Here is a 12,891-nt window from a genome sequence, read left to right on the forward strand (position 1 = left end):
TTTGCATGCACATGCATCAAACGTTTTGCTTTGGAAAATAACACTAGGGCTATTCTATTATTTTTTTAAGACACGCAAACACATATGCCCACGTCTATTGTTATACAGGATGGGTGACTTTCAATTTACATGACTTTCAATTATTATGTTGTTTTAAATTATTATGTAATTATTTAATCCAGTGGCGCAAATAGGTCCGCCCACACACGGTGACGTCATTTATGGATGTTTGTATCGGTGGTAAATAATGGAATCGTGTCTTATTTGGGGCAATTTCGCTCTTTATCTCATCATTCTTCTCTCATTTTTTTTTAGTATATTCTGCGCTGAAATATGTTCCGCATACTTCCAGCTCTGTTCTGAAAATGTGCATAGGTCAGGAAAGCAACTTTTCTGGCACCAGTTTCTTTACACAGTTGCGCAGATATTTTGTCCGTTGTGCGCGCGACTCAATAACCCATGTTCGAGCGTGTGATGCATTGCTTCCGCGTCCGTGATTTGTGTGGGGTCGAATCTGAGCGACATCTACGAGGAGTAATATCGATCCAAGTTATTTAACGACATTATATTAGTCTTAAACCTGTGTGTTAGGCTATATTATATATTGTGAATATATGATACAATTTATTTAAAAGCCCCATATGAGGCCAGTGCCAAACCCCATTTTAGTGATACTCAAATTCTGTCATTAATTCGTTCAAAACCAGTAAGATTTTTGTTCATCTTCGCAACAAAAATTAAGATCTTTTTGATGAAATCTGAGAGATTTCTGTCCCTCCATAGACAGCTACGCAACTGCCACTTTGACGCTTAAATGTCAAAGAGATCGCAAAATTAATCCATATGAATCGAGTGGTTTAGTCCAAATTTTCTTAAGTGACTCGATCGCTTTTATATAATTAACAGATTTGATTTAGGCTTTTATTCACATTTAAACATTTATCAGCAAACATAAACAGCTGCAACACGAGAATGAACCTCATTGGTTCTTGCTGAAGCTCAAAGGTGCTGCATAACACGAGAATGAACCTCATTGGTTCTTGCTGAAGCTCAAAGGTGCTGCATAACACGAGAATGAACCTCATTGGTTCTTGCTGAAGCTCAAAGGTGCTGCATAACACGAGAATGAACCTCATTGGTTCTTGCTGAAGCTCAAAGGTGCTGCATAACACGAGAATGAACCTCATTGGTTCTCTTACATCAAGAGACCATGCTTGAGCATGCTTGTTAACCGCAGCTGATTTGGTGAATATTTATATGTGAATAAAAGCCTAAATTAAATCTGTTCATCATAAAAAGCAATCGTGTCTCGTCAGAAAATTTTAGACTAAACCGCTCAATTCATATGGATTAGTTTTCCGATCTCTTTATGAACTTTTTGAAGCGTCAAAGTGGAAGTTGCGTAGCTGTCTATGGAGGGACAGAAATCTTTCAGATTTTATCAAAAATATCTTCATTTGTGTTTTGAAGATGAACTAAAGTATTACGGGTTTGGAACGACACGAGGGCGAGTAAATTATCAAAATCGAGTAAAATCATTTTTGGGTGAACCAACCCTTTAAAGGTTTTCCAAGTGGGCAATAACATGACTTAAAATGATTAAAATAATGATTAAAATGAAAATAATAAAAATACTAATAACCGCTAACAATCAAGATGCACAAACAAACTGACATCTAAGCACCAGAGGAAATTGCTTAGTATTCAAATATTGTCTTGGATGATGGGGGAGCGTTCTCATTATGAGGACCAATTTAAGCAGTTTCAGTTTTTACTTGGTTAGAAAAACCTGACCCACAGACAAACGCAGACAAATGCATTGATGCCGAATCAAAAAATGTCCTTAGGGTGAAGAAAAGAAATACAGCTACTGGATGATTGATATATAGCACACTGTTTTATTAGTATATTTAGCTTTGTGATGTACAGCTTGGGAGGAAAAAAAAAGTCACAATGTCATGTCAGTGACATTTTAGCAGTGACATCCCACTGGAGAAAGCTTTATCTCAAATCATTGGTTTTCATTAATGAAAGTGATATGTTAGGAGCCACCCATGCTGTTTTGCATTAAACAACAGAAATTGATTTTTTTTTTTCATTTTCACTCAATCTTTCATTTTCTTCACATATGTATGTATCAACACTTTCTAAAGAATTAAAATATTTAGCCACATGTACTGAAAAAAGTATTCACTGTTATATATATTTAACACAATAAATATAAAAAAAGATTTATTTAATATATATTATGGTATTAAAGTGGGAAATGGGTCGCCGATAAGACTTCTTTTTCAACTATAAAACAGCAATCATTTACCTGAGGTTTTCACTCTGCTGTTCTTGTACTGTAATACTTGACGACGTCTACACCCGACGAAGGGTGCGATAATGGCTTTTAATCATTAAGGAACAGCCGGATGTGTTGTCCCTAATGGCCAGAGGAAAAGATTCATTTACAACAAGCCTTCTTCATTTTGTGTATCGGTTGACAGCAGTTAGAGAAAGTGATTGGGGTCAGTGATGGGGGTCTCCCAGACAAAAACACTTTGTCTTACTGTAAATGCATGGAAATTGCTGCAAGTCCCATTTCCCTTCACTAAAGATGATCAAATGAAACAATGCCTGAAAAGAAGAAGGGGAAAGCATTTGATTTAAAAATAAAAAATAAAAAATTAAAACAACCAAAAAAGGGAGAAAATCTCAAAAATCTGTACATGTAAACATCACACCTCCACTGAGTCCAAAATGAGAAGGAAATAGACAGTTTCACATTGGTATTAGGTACATATCAAAACCAGAGCCGACATCAGCAGCACCTTATACAGGAGAAATCAGGAGGAAACCGAGACGGGATGGAAAAGATCCAAAACACCAACAAATTATTAAAGAGAACAGACTAAAACTGGGAACCACATGAATTTGAATGCAGCTGTACACCACTGTGCTAGAAAAATAAAAGTCAAGTTCTTTTCATTTCTTTCTTTTTTTTTTTTTCAGAGCTATACATCTGATCAAACCAGAGCATTTTTTTTGTGTGTAGTTTAGCAGCAACCATAACCAGCGTCACACCTGAATGCAAAGCCTTGAACCCGTATAGGACCATCCGTGTGTTAGTGAGTGATGCCTTTAACAAATGACAGGTGGGCTGTTTACTTACATAATATCACAGTAGATTGCGGTGCTGATAAAAAAAAAAAAAAACCCTTGAAGAGGTTCTGAAGTACCATATGACAGCAAATCCGGAGAGCTGAATGTGTTTTCTAATACACTGTTAATACAGGGACATACATGACAATCAGTTCTGTTAGGCCCCTTTGAAGGCACGACGCAGTAACTAATCAGAAAACTTGGTCATACAGTACTGAGATAATCGTTCTTCGGGAGGAATCAGGCATCAGGCTGTCAACATAACTAATACTGTTGCTAATGTCTATTACTTCAACTTTAAAGCCTGTGCGGCGTAGGATTGAATTTGCCCTCGGTGTGTGTATCTGCAATCCGATGTGACCGTGGTTTGGCTGGCTGCTTGGCATGTTGACATCCTTGTTTGGAATGTATAGGCATACAGGACAAACTTCACATGTGATGTCGGTACAAAACAGTTCTGAAAAGACCACTTGCGATACAAAAAGAATTACAAAATAATAGTAATCGAGATAATTATAAAAAAAATAGGAATCAGATAAAAAGGTTTTCGACAGTGGGCCACTACGAGTCCTCAGCGGCTAGCATGAGAACTTGGATCTGAGAGTGAGAGATGCTCTGATTATGGCTAAAATACCCCTCACTCTCCCGGGACACACGGCGCTGTACAACCACACACAGGACACAGAGCATGGAAACAAAACCGTGAACTAGTTACACCTCTTTTTTTTTTTTTTACGATTGTCGTTTGCCTCGTTTTACAGTTTGTTTTTCAGTTGCTGTCCTTGAGTGAACTAGAGAGAAGAAACACCATACGAACAGATGAACGCTTCGCTTTTTTCGGCTTCTCCACACAGATGCGGTTAGCAGCCCCATTTCCATGGTATGTTTTTATAAATCCACAGAAGAGCATGTGAGGTTGGCGTATAATCAGCAACGTTTGACGTTTGACGGCAGTGGGACCCATATCAGACCTCAACGAGAGAAAGACAGATGATCGAGACAGCAGCTATTACCTGACCTCTCACCATCTGTGTGTCTACAGCGGACATGACAAGAATGACAGAGACAAGAAGAGAGAGATGAACAGAAACAGCACATTTGACCATGAGGATTCCCTAAAACAACACCCTAGAATGTGCAGGTCAAATTTGTGAGAAACATGTCTGGTTAAATTTCACTTCAAAAATCGAAATAATAAAATAAGAAATTGTGTTTTGTGACAATTAAAACTATTGTTAGAACAATCTTTATCAATCTTAAGGAATAGTTCACTTCAAATTCTGTCATTTACTCAAACCTCAAGTTGTTTCAAACCTGTCAGAATTTCTTTATTCTGCGGAACACAAAGAAAGATATTTTGAAGAATGTCGGTAACCAAACTATTGATGGGCCACATTGACTTCCATAGTATTTATTTTTCCTACTATGGAAGTCAATGGGGTCCATCAACTGTTTGGTTACAGAGTCCGACATTTTTCAAAATATCTTCCTTTGTGTTCAGCAGAATAAAGAAATTCTGACAGGTTTGAAACAACTTGAGGTTGAGTAAATGACAGAATTTTCCTTTTGAAGTGAACTATTCCTTTAAGCATATTTCTCCACAATTCTCATTAGCATAATGCACTCTTTTTTTTTTTACATATGTAACTTATTCTGCTTTATTGAAATTATAAAGTATTTAAAAAATCTTAGTAATATTTGTACTCCCTTTTTATTTGTCAATTTAATAAAAAAATGTATTACAGTATTCTTTTTGTAACTTTTTATACTGTAATAAATGATTTTTTTTTATATAATTGAAATTATAAATGACGTGATTTAACACCATATCATTAAAAAAAAAGAAATCTTAGGATGCATTAAGGTAATGAGAATTTGGGTGGAAAATGTGCTTGATTGACATTAAAATAATGTCACAATGTAGTCTTATTCTATTTATTTTTATCTGTGAGTGAAGCAAAATGGATTCTTTAAAATATGTCCTTATCACGTTCTTTCCAGGAATGAAGTAAAAAGAAATAGTGAAGGCAGTCAGAGATGACAAGAGGTCAAGGACCCTTTACGATGAGAGTAAGGTTAAATAGAACGATCACACCGTGAGCCACGCACAGTGAGGAGAGGCCTCACGCTGACAATTCTGCATATCTTCACATCTATAGCAATATTCTAATTAACAAATCAATATTGCAGTAGGAGGTTGGACTGTGAAGGTCTACCATAAATATAGTACAATAAGAAGAAATCATTACTTCTATATTTGTACTGTTGCGTTTTGAACAGGGGTGTAAAAATTGCACACAAATGTCTTAAGAGAGCAGTGTAGTCTCTAGTCACACTCACTCATCATCATGGCTTTCAATCATATGTAGGTCCTAGTCATGTGATCAAGTATGTAAAGATTCTGAAGGCTCCTCAGCAGGGGTTCATGGTAGCCTCTCTGTATTAGTCTGTCTCCTTTAGGGCCAGAAATGCGTTTGATTATCTTCTGCATTGCGATTTTCTTTCTCCATCCCCCACTAGCAGTGCATCACGGAGCCGCAGAGCTCCTCAATCATAGATTAGCAGTGCCTCTGTGTGCAAAATGGAGCAAATTACAGTGACACTACTGTCAGTCAGTCCCTAACCAAATCAACCTCGCTAACTACACATTTTTGAACCTCTCCTGCTGGATATTCAGTTCTCTAAAGACCCTTTAGCATGTCTGTTCGTGTCGTATGCGTGTTTGTGTGTGTGTGTGTGTGTGTGTGCGCCAAGCTCTTGTGCCAATGATTTGATCCCAGTTGATCTTGAGATTTAAGCACACACCGTGCTTTTAGAACAAATCAAACAAAAGCAAACACAAGCAGCCCTCAGTATCAAATCAAACACTCTCGACCAGAATGCAAAACTGCAGGGTTTTTTTTTATCTTTCTTCTGGATTTGGCTTTCATTTCTGGGGTTTTTTTTTGCCTTGTTTTTTCACCTTGAGGTGCTGTGGTTGTGTTTGGGAGGCTTGAGGTTTCAGGTCTGTGGCGTTACGTTGGAGTCCATAGCAGCAGAGTGGATTAATGGCCATTAAGAAAAGTCAACAGATAAAAGACTAACAGCTTCCATCCCGGATCCTTCCTCTCCATCTCCCTCCAAAGTAGAATAATAAGCTGGAGGAGGAGAGGACGTACAGGAGAAATGGAAGGACACATAAAGAAGAGGAGAACAGGAGGTGACACGTACGGAGGACACAAAGTCACTGTGAAACCGAAGGGTTTAAATGCATCAGGAAGGGTCCAGTCCCAAAACAAGTCCAGTGTATTTTTTGCGATCAATACCTTGAAATGGATCAGAATATATACAACACATTTGAAGGATTTGGAAAAGAAAATCTGCACTTCAATTACAGAAACAAATTCACTCCCACTCTCCACTTTCGATGCCCAAATAAGTGGACCGTGAAGTGGAGGATGGACAGGTGATAATTTTCTTCTCCCACATACAGAGGGGGACGCTGGGAGAGAGAGAGAGAGAGAGAGAGAGAGAGAGAGAGGACAGACAGGCTGAGGTATTTCCAGGTGAGCTTCCACCTGCATATCTAAATGCATAAATTAATGATTCAGAGGTCAGAACGAATGGAAAAGTGCTTCAGAACACAGCGAGTGCTTATTTACAGCAAATACAAAGGTCTCTTAGTTTTCTTCTTGCTCTTTTTCTCTTCTTTTTTTCCATTACACCCCCAAATCAAAAGTGTCTTCATTTAGTTAGTGCTGTCTGGAGGATTGGCGTGCCGTAATTCCTCCTTTGAAGTAGCTAAAAACAAAGAAAATCAGAAATCAATGGCTTTCAGAGGGGCATGAAGGCAGAATGAACGGAGGGAGGTCGTGGAGAAGGCATGAAATGCAGGAGCAGTATGCGGAGGACACATCGAACCGTCCGCCTCAGCACTGCAGTGTCCTTCAGAGATCCATCTCCACGTTTGTCCTCTTCATCCGTAGGTCGTTCTCACTGAAGCTATATGAAAACAAAAGCTTGATGAAGCTGTGTTTTCTCTCTCTTCTAACATTTTTAAGAGCCAGATGGTTTTCCTTGGTGACTGGAAAACCTCTGACAATGATGATGATCATGTGAGGGACACAGCCAGTTATGTGGTCCAGAGGGACGAGAGATGTATGTAGACAGAGAGAGCGTTGAAGACCGGTTCAGTTCTGTTGTAGTATGAGGTTCTCCAGCTCATCTGCCGATCGTAGCAGGAAGGCCGCAGACTCACGGTATCCCGCGATCAGCTGACGCACTGCCGCTACCTCTGTATGGCTGAGCTGAGCTGAAGCCCCGCCCCCTCCTCCGTTCCTGCCGAGACTACTAGAGCTTGACGAGGACGAATTCGATGCCAGAGACTTCATACTGAGATCAGTAGGCCCTAAACGGAGAGAGTAAAAATATAATTATGAACATAATCAGAACACAGACTTAGCAGCTCTTAGGGGAGGATAAGATATTGATTTTATGATTAATCTCTAACTGCATTTGAATGACCTCAATATCAATTCTTAAAATCCCAGGATTGATCTTTTACTCTCCTCTAATCTACAGTCCTAAAGGAAATGAAGTCAGTCCAAAATTATTGTGTACTGAAAAATAATGGCACACCCTTGTGTGCTGCATGCAATCACATACTGCATCACCAGTGTAAAACAATCTGAGAAACAAATACTCTTTTAAACTGGTTTACTGAATAAAAACATGCAGTGCAAAACATGCAGCCCGATTCATGAACATTAATAACATTATTAATAAATAATTCAAAATTACTCTTTCAAACTTTCAATACTCTTTTATAACCACAGCGTCAGTTTATAATTTTATAATAATTTAGAAATTTAAAAAAAATAATTTAAGTTTAAATTTAAAGTTTAATTACAGCTGGTCTCCACATTTTACAGCAGTTTTTGTTTGTACTGATTATATATACATTAAACATATAGAAATTGCAATAATATATTATTAATATATTGTTAATAGAAACTGGTAGTGTCAATATAGTTAAATTAATTAACCATAATTCATTTTGTGATTTCAGAAGTTTCAAGAGCTGTATGTTCTTCAATAAAGACAATTATACCGTGGTCTGTCTGAATACTTGATTCTTATTGGCTGGAAGGTAAAACCGTTTAATGCACAGGTAGTTCCATGTCAGTTTAATCACAGTTGTACTGTATAATAATGCACAGTTTTCATTGAAGCACACACACACACACACACACGTCACTTGGAGATCGTGGTGCACACACACAGAAACATTTGCTACTGAATCTTTTACTGAATACTGAACCTTTGCTAAGCGACCTTGGGCTTGTTGAAAGGAGCTATATAAATAAAACTCTTGCTTCTTTGAATCGCTACATTATATATTTCTCAGCAAAGAGAGGGTAACATCACTGGGTTTGAAGTAATTAAACTCACAGCTTTATTGTTAATAGAGAGAGACACTGAACAGATTCAGGTAATTCACACACGCATCTCTCTCTCTCTCTCTCTCTCTCTCTTTCTAGTCTCTCTCTTTTTCGATGATGAATTCACATTAATGCAACAATTAATTAATTAAAATAAATGCAATCTTATCACACTACTTTATCTCTGTGTATGATTCAAAGCAGGCAGAATGCTAGATCTAACGAGTCATAACTGAAGAAAAATAACCGCCATTTTTACCATTCCGGTCAAATATTACGCTGCAAACATCAATAATAGCTGTCATGGTATAAGCGGGATAATCCACGGCTAGCCGTTCATTAAACAATTTGAACGCACTTCGCGGAGGAGTTCTTTTCCTCCACATCGTGCATTAAAATAGTTTAATGCACAGCTAGCTGTGGATTATCCCTAACTTATTATTGAGGGGAAAAATAAATATGATTTCAGTTACATCAGTTTCAGTACATCTTGATTGTATGTTTTAAAAACCACTTGAGAACCACTGATTTATGCATCATAAAATTAGGTCAAATTTTACAGCAGCATTGCATATATCTTTCACAGACAAGGCAATTGTCTTATTAAGAATTAATGAAGTTTTAAATCAGTTATCACTTATTTTAGGATGCTGCCAGCTTCCTCTCACCATTGGTCTGGGCGGTAGCTGTTGTCAGGGACACAGGGTGTTGCATGCTGGCACACAGTCCACCGTAACCCCTGTAACTGTAGTTGAGGCCTCCGTTGATGTATAGCTGGTCCTGGGAGTAGGCTGAGGCAGCAAGGGAGTATGCAGACTGGGTCAGAGAGACCGGCTCACGAGAGACCGCCTTTTCTAGAGATACTGGGTCCTCCTGAGAGAGAAAGAGACAGATATATCAGGCTAACTTGGTCTTAAAATAAAGAAAGACAAAATAAGATACTAAGACATCTACAAGGTTCACAAGTACCTGCATCACACACACTTCTACAGCAATACTTACGTGTGCCTGGTAGACATCCAAGCGCATTCTTTTGGCAGCTTTGCGTGATTCGCTCTCACAAGCAGCTGCTAGAATGTTTTCAGCCATGGCTGAAGTCAGGTGGGGTGGCGTGGGTCGAGTCTGCTAGCACACACACAGCATATTTAATATATTATTTCTCAGAATTGTCAGTTTTTATGTTTAATATGTTATACACTACTGTTCAAACGTTTGGGGTAGGAAAGATTTTTAAATGTTTTTAAAAGTCTCTTATGCTAACCAAGGCTGTATTTATGAACACAGCAAAAACAGTAATATTATAAAATCTTATTACAATTTGAACTAGCTGTTTTCTATTTGAATATATTTTAAAATGTAATTTATTCTTGTGAAGGCAAAGCTAAATTTCCAGTCTTCAGTGTCACACAATCCTTCAGAAATCATTTTAAATGGCTGATTTGGTGCGCAAGAAACATTTCTTATTATCCATATTAAAACTGTTTTGATTTGTTTTGTTTTGCTTCACATTTTTATGGAAACTGAGATCTTCAGTTTTTTAAGGTTTATTCATTTCAGGATTCTTTTGATTAGTAGTAGTGTATACACAATAGATTTATTTATTTTTGTACAGATATCTGAAAACAATTTTGTGTCAAGACATGTTACCTTGCTGTATAGAAACATTAAACATCTGTTAATAGTTGACAGTTTTGAACTTAATTTAGAAACATTTGTCTAATATGAAAAACATCTTTATATCAAGCAATACATTTGCATAATTAGTCTAAATTAATTATGTAATTATTTCTGCTTTGTAGCTAAACTTGTGTTGGACAAATGAAATTCCTCTGTTAAATTTCTTTGAATTTTAACATGGTAATCTGAACTATAAAAAACACCTCCAGACATTTTAATAGGGACTTTAACTGAATTATATTCAAATGAATATTAATTTAGAATTTTTGCATCATCACTAAACAAAACTGTATTTCTCAGTATCTGCAATGTACTGTGTTGGCCACCAGGGAGCGATATAAGTCATCTAACCATACCAAAAAACAGAAGTGGCAGCTGAACGTGGCAGTGTGTGTACCTCCATGCCGTTTTTCTTCATGCGGCGGCAGGATTTGAGGTAGGTGCGGATGCGTTTGCGAGCACGCTCCTGGAACTCTGGGAACTGGCGGCTGCAGGATTCAATAATGGCCTGGATCTTCTCTTTAGGCTGTTTAGAGATTGGCACCATACGGTCCAGATTCTCATCCACAAAGAGACGTACAAACATCTAAACGGAGAGAGAAAAATCGGTCAGCTTGCCAAACTAATTCCTTAAATGAAGTGTAAGGAATGAGTGAAAACCACACATGCATTGAGGAACTGCAGTTTAACTTGCAAATAGAAACCACATGGTTTACTGCAAGATTGTACAGTTCTTTTTATGCAGTAGAAAATCATCAGCTGAATGTTCTGATACTCACATTAAAGGCCTTCAACCTCTCTGGATCCACTCCTTCTACATCATTGATCTTATCGCTATCGTCGTGGTCATCATGGTCATCTTCATCATCATCAGCCGCCTGAGACCGACCAACAGTCAGATCTTCAGCACATATCTCCATTTTTATTGAATCATAGCTGCCTGAACTGTATTGAGGAGACTATATAAACACACAAAGAAACCAATATAAGTCTTGTGTCTGCAAGAGCATACATGATCAGAAAAGGCTTTCTAAGGAGGACACGGACTGAAAGATGCATAAAAAAAGACGATATCTACCAATGAGGCCATTCATGGCCACCTACGACGCTTGGGCTGATGAAAACATGTCTTCAAGGTCTGACCATGTTATTCAGACGTTCTCAGTATCGAGCGTCTTGTACTGCATTTCAGATTGTGAATCCGTTCATTTGAAAGATAGTTTTGGACTCTCTTTTTACAAAGACAATACAAATAAAAATGAGACAGGGAGCAACTGAGGCTGACCATGGAGAACAGGAATGTAATGAAAGTTTCTATTCAGACCGGAGCCTTGCTCAACAGATTGTTTAAACCTCTCAGCTTCTGTCTGTATGAAAAATGCTGCTGTGCCAGTAGCTAGCTCACTGAATGAATGAGGTTTAATCAAGCGCCTTTTATGACTGTTGTTTCAACTCGCATTGTACGCTCAAAACAAATAACAATCTGTTGTGAACAAGGGTGAAGGAAAAGTCTACAGTGTGGAAGTAAAATAATGAGTAATGTCTTTGAAAGAAAAAAGCATGTTGAATTGCACTAATTGAAAAAATTTAATCATTGCATCAGTGCTTGCATTTTAATGCATTGTATTTTCAGGGCTTGCATTTTTGGGGGCTGAAATTCAACATGGTTGTATATACAAGCTGTGAATATTTCAAATGAAAAAATGTCATGCACAATTTCATTATTAAAAATTAAATAATCCATATTCACCTTCAGGATTTAATTTCCAAAATATTCAGTCCGTTTAAAAATACCACCTATAATATTCGATGGACAATTTTCAGCATGCTTTTTGTTTTTAAGACATAGTCATTATTTGACTGCCACATTAGTAACAAGTGCGCAAATGTGTATAAGAGTTTATATGCGATCGCGATAAACAACTAAGGATGTCAAAAAGGTCAGGTACATTGGTTCCAAGTCAACGCTGAATAAAATGCTAATGATAGCAGTGAAATTTAACTACTACTGGTATCGACTACTGAAATGTGACAACCCTTATTAACATTTACCAATTTTTGTTCTAAATTAATGTAATACCTTTGAAAACAAGAATTCCAAGGCACTCGAATATTAGTGAAAAAAGTTTAAAAAGCCTTTATTTCATTCCTGGCTTAAAAATTGGTGAGAAGTGCACCTACGCGTTGCGGCTACATGCCTTCATCAGGGTGTGTGATGAAGGCATGTAGCCGCAACGCGTAGGTGCACTTCTCACCAATTTTTAAGCCAGGAATGAAATAAAGGCTTTTTAAACTTTTTTCACTAATATTCGAGTGCCTTGGAATTCTTGTTTTCAGAGATATACTATCCCACAACCAAAGAGCACCGAGATTTTATACACCCCATGCAGCACTTCTTTTTCGCATTAAGTTTTGATGAATGTAATACCTTGTTGTTAAAGTCCCTGATGTCTCGGTCAAGGCGTAGCTCTGAGGATTTGGGGTATTTTCTGCGCAACTCTTCTGCTTGCTCGGGGTTAAAGGTCGCCAGCATGGCGGCAGCACTGGGCAGGGCCTGGCTCAGTCTGTCGCTGAGGTTGACTGGTTGCTGGTCCTCTGAGGATGAGGATGAGGAAGTCGTGCTGAAGTCGAGTGGAGCTGCGGTACC

The 12,891-nt window shown here is 37.9% G+C and overlaps 1 protein-coding gene across 1 annotated transcript; it reads right to left on the reverse strand.

Annotated features, from left to right (window-relative positions):
• Window positions 1-1,875: 1,875 nt before the first annotated feature.
• On the reverse strand, window positions 1,876-12,885 carry nol4lb (nucleolar protein 4-like b). Its single transcript, XM_082146467.1, has 6 exons — window positions 12,673-12,885; window positions 11,024-11,203; window positions 10,642-10,830; window positions 9,570-9,689; window positions 9,236-9,440; window positions 1,876-7,534 (listed from the first exon to the last, which is right to left on the reverse strand). Exons 1-6 carry the CDS (start codon window positions 12,775-12,777, stop codon window positions 7,317-7,319), a joined length of 1,017 nt encoding a protein of 338 aa, XP_082002593.1. The 5' UTR covers window positions 12,778-12,885; the 3' UTR covers window positions 1,876-7,316.
• Window positions 12,886-12,891: the final 6 nt, after the last annotated feature.

The sequence above is a fragment of the Leuciscus leuciscus genome (assembly GCF_965113295.1).
Source record: "Leuciscus leuciscus genome assembly, chromosome: 18".
Lineage (NCBI taxonomy): Eukaryota > Metazoa > Chordata > Actinopteri > Cypriniformes > Leuciscidae > Leuciscus > Leuciscus leuciscus.

What these genes read in the sequence shown, in the direction of transcription:
- nol4lb (XM_082146467.1), bottom strand. Translation starts at nt 12,777, where the DNA reads ATGCTGGCGACCTTTAACCCCGAGCAAGCAGAAGAGTTGCGCAGAAAA. An exon ending in TCAGGGACTTTAACAACAAG is followed by an intron (nt 11,204 to 12,672) that starts GTATTACATTCA and finishes GTGTTTATATAG; the next exon opens with TCTCCTCAATACAGTTCAGG. An exon ending in TGAAGAAAAACGGCATGGAG is followed by an intron (nt 9,690 to 10,641) that starts GTACACACACTG and finishes GTGTGCTAGCAG; the next exon opens with ACTCGACCCACGCCACCCCA.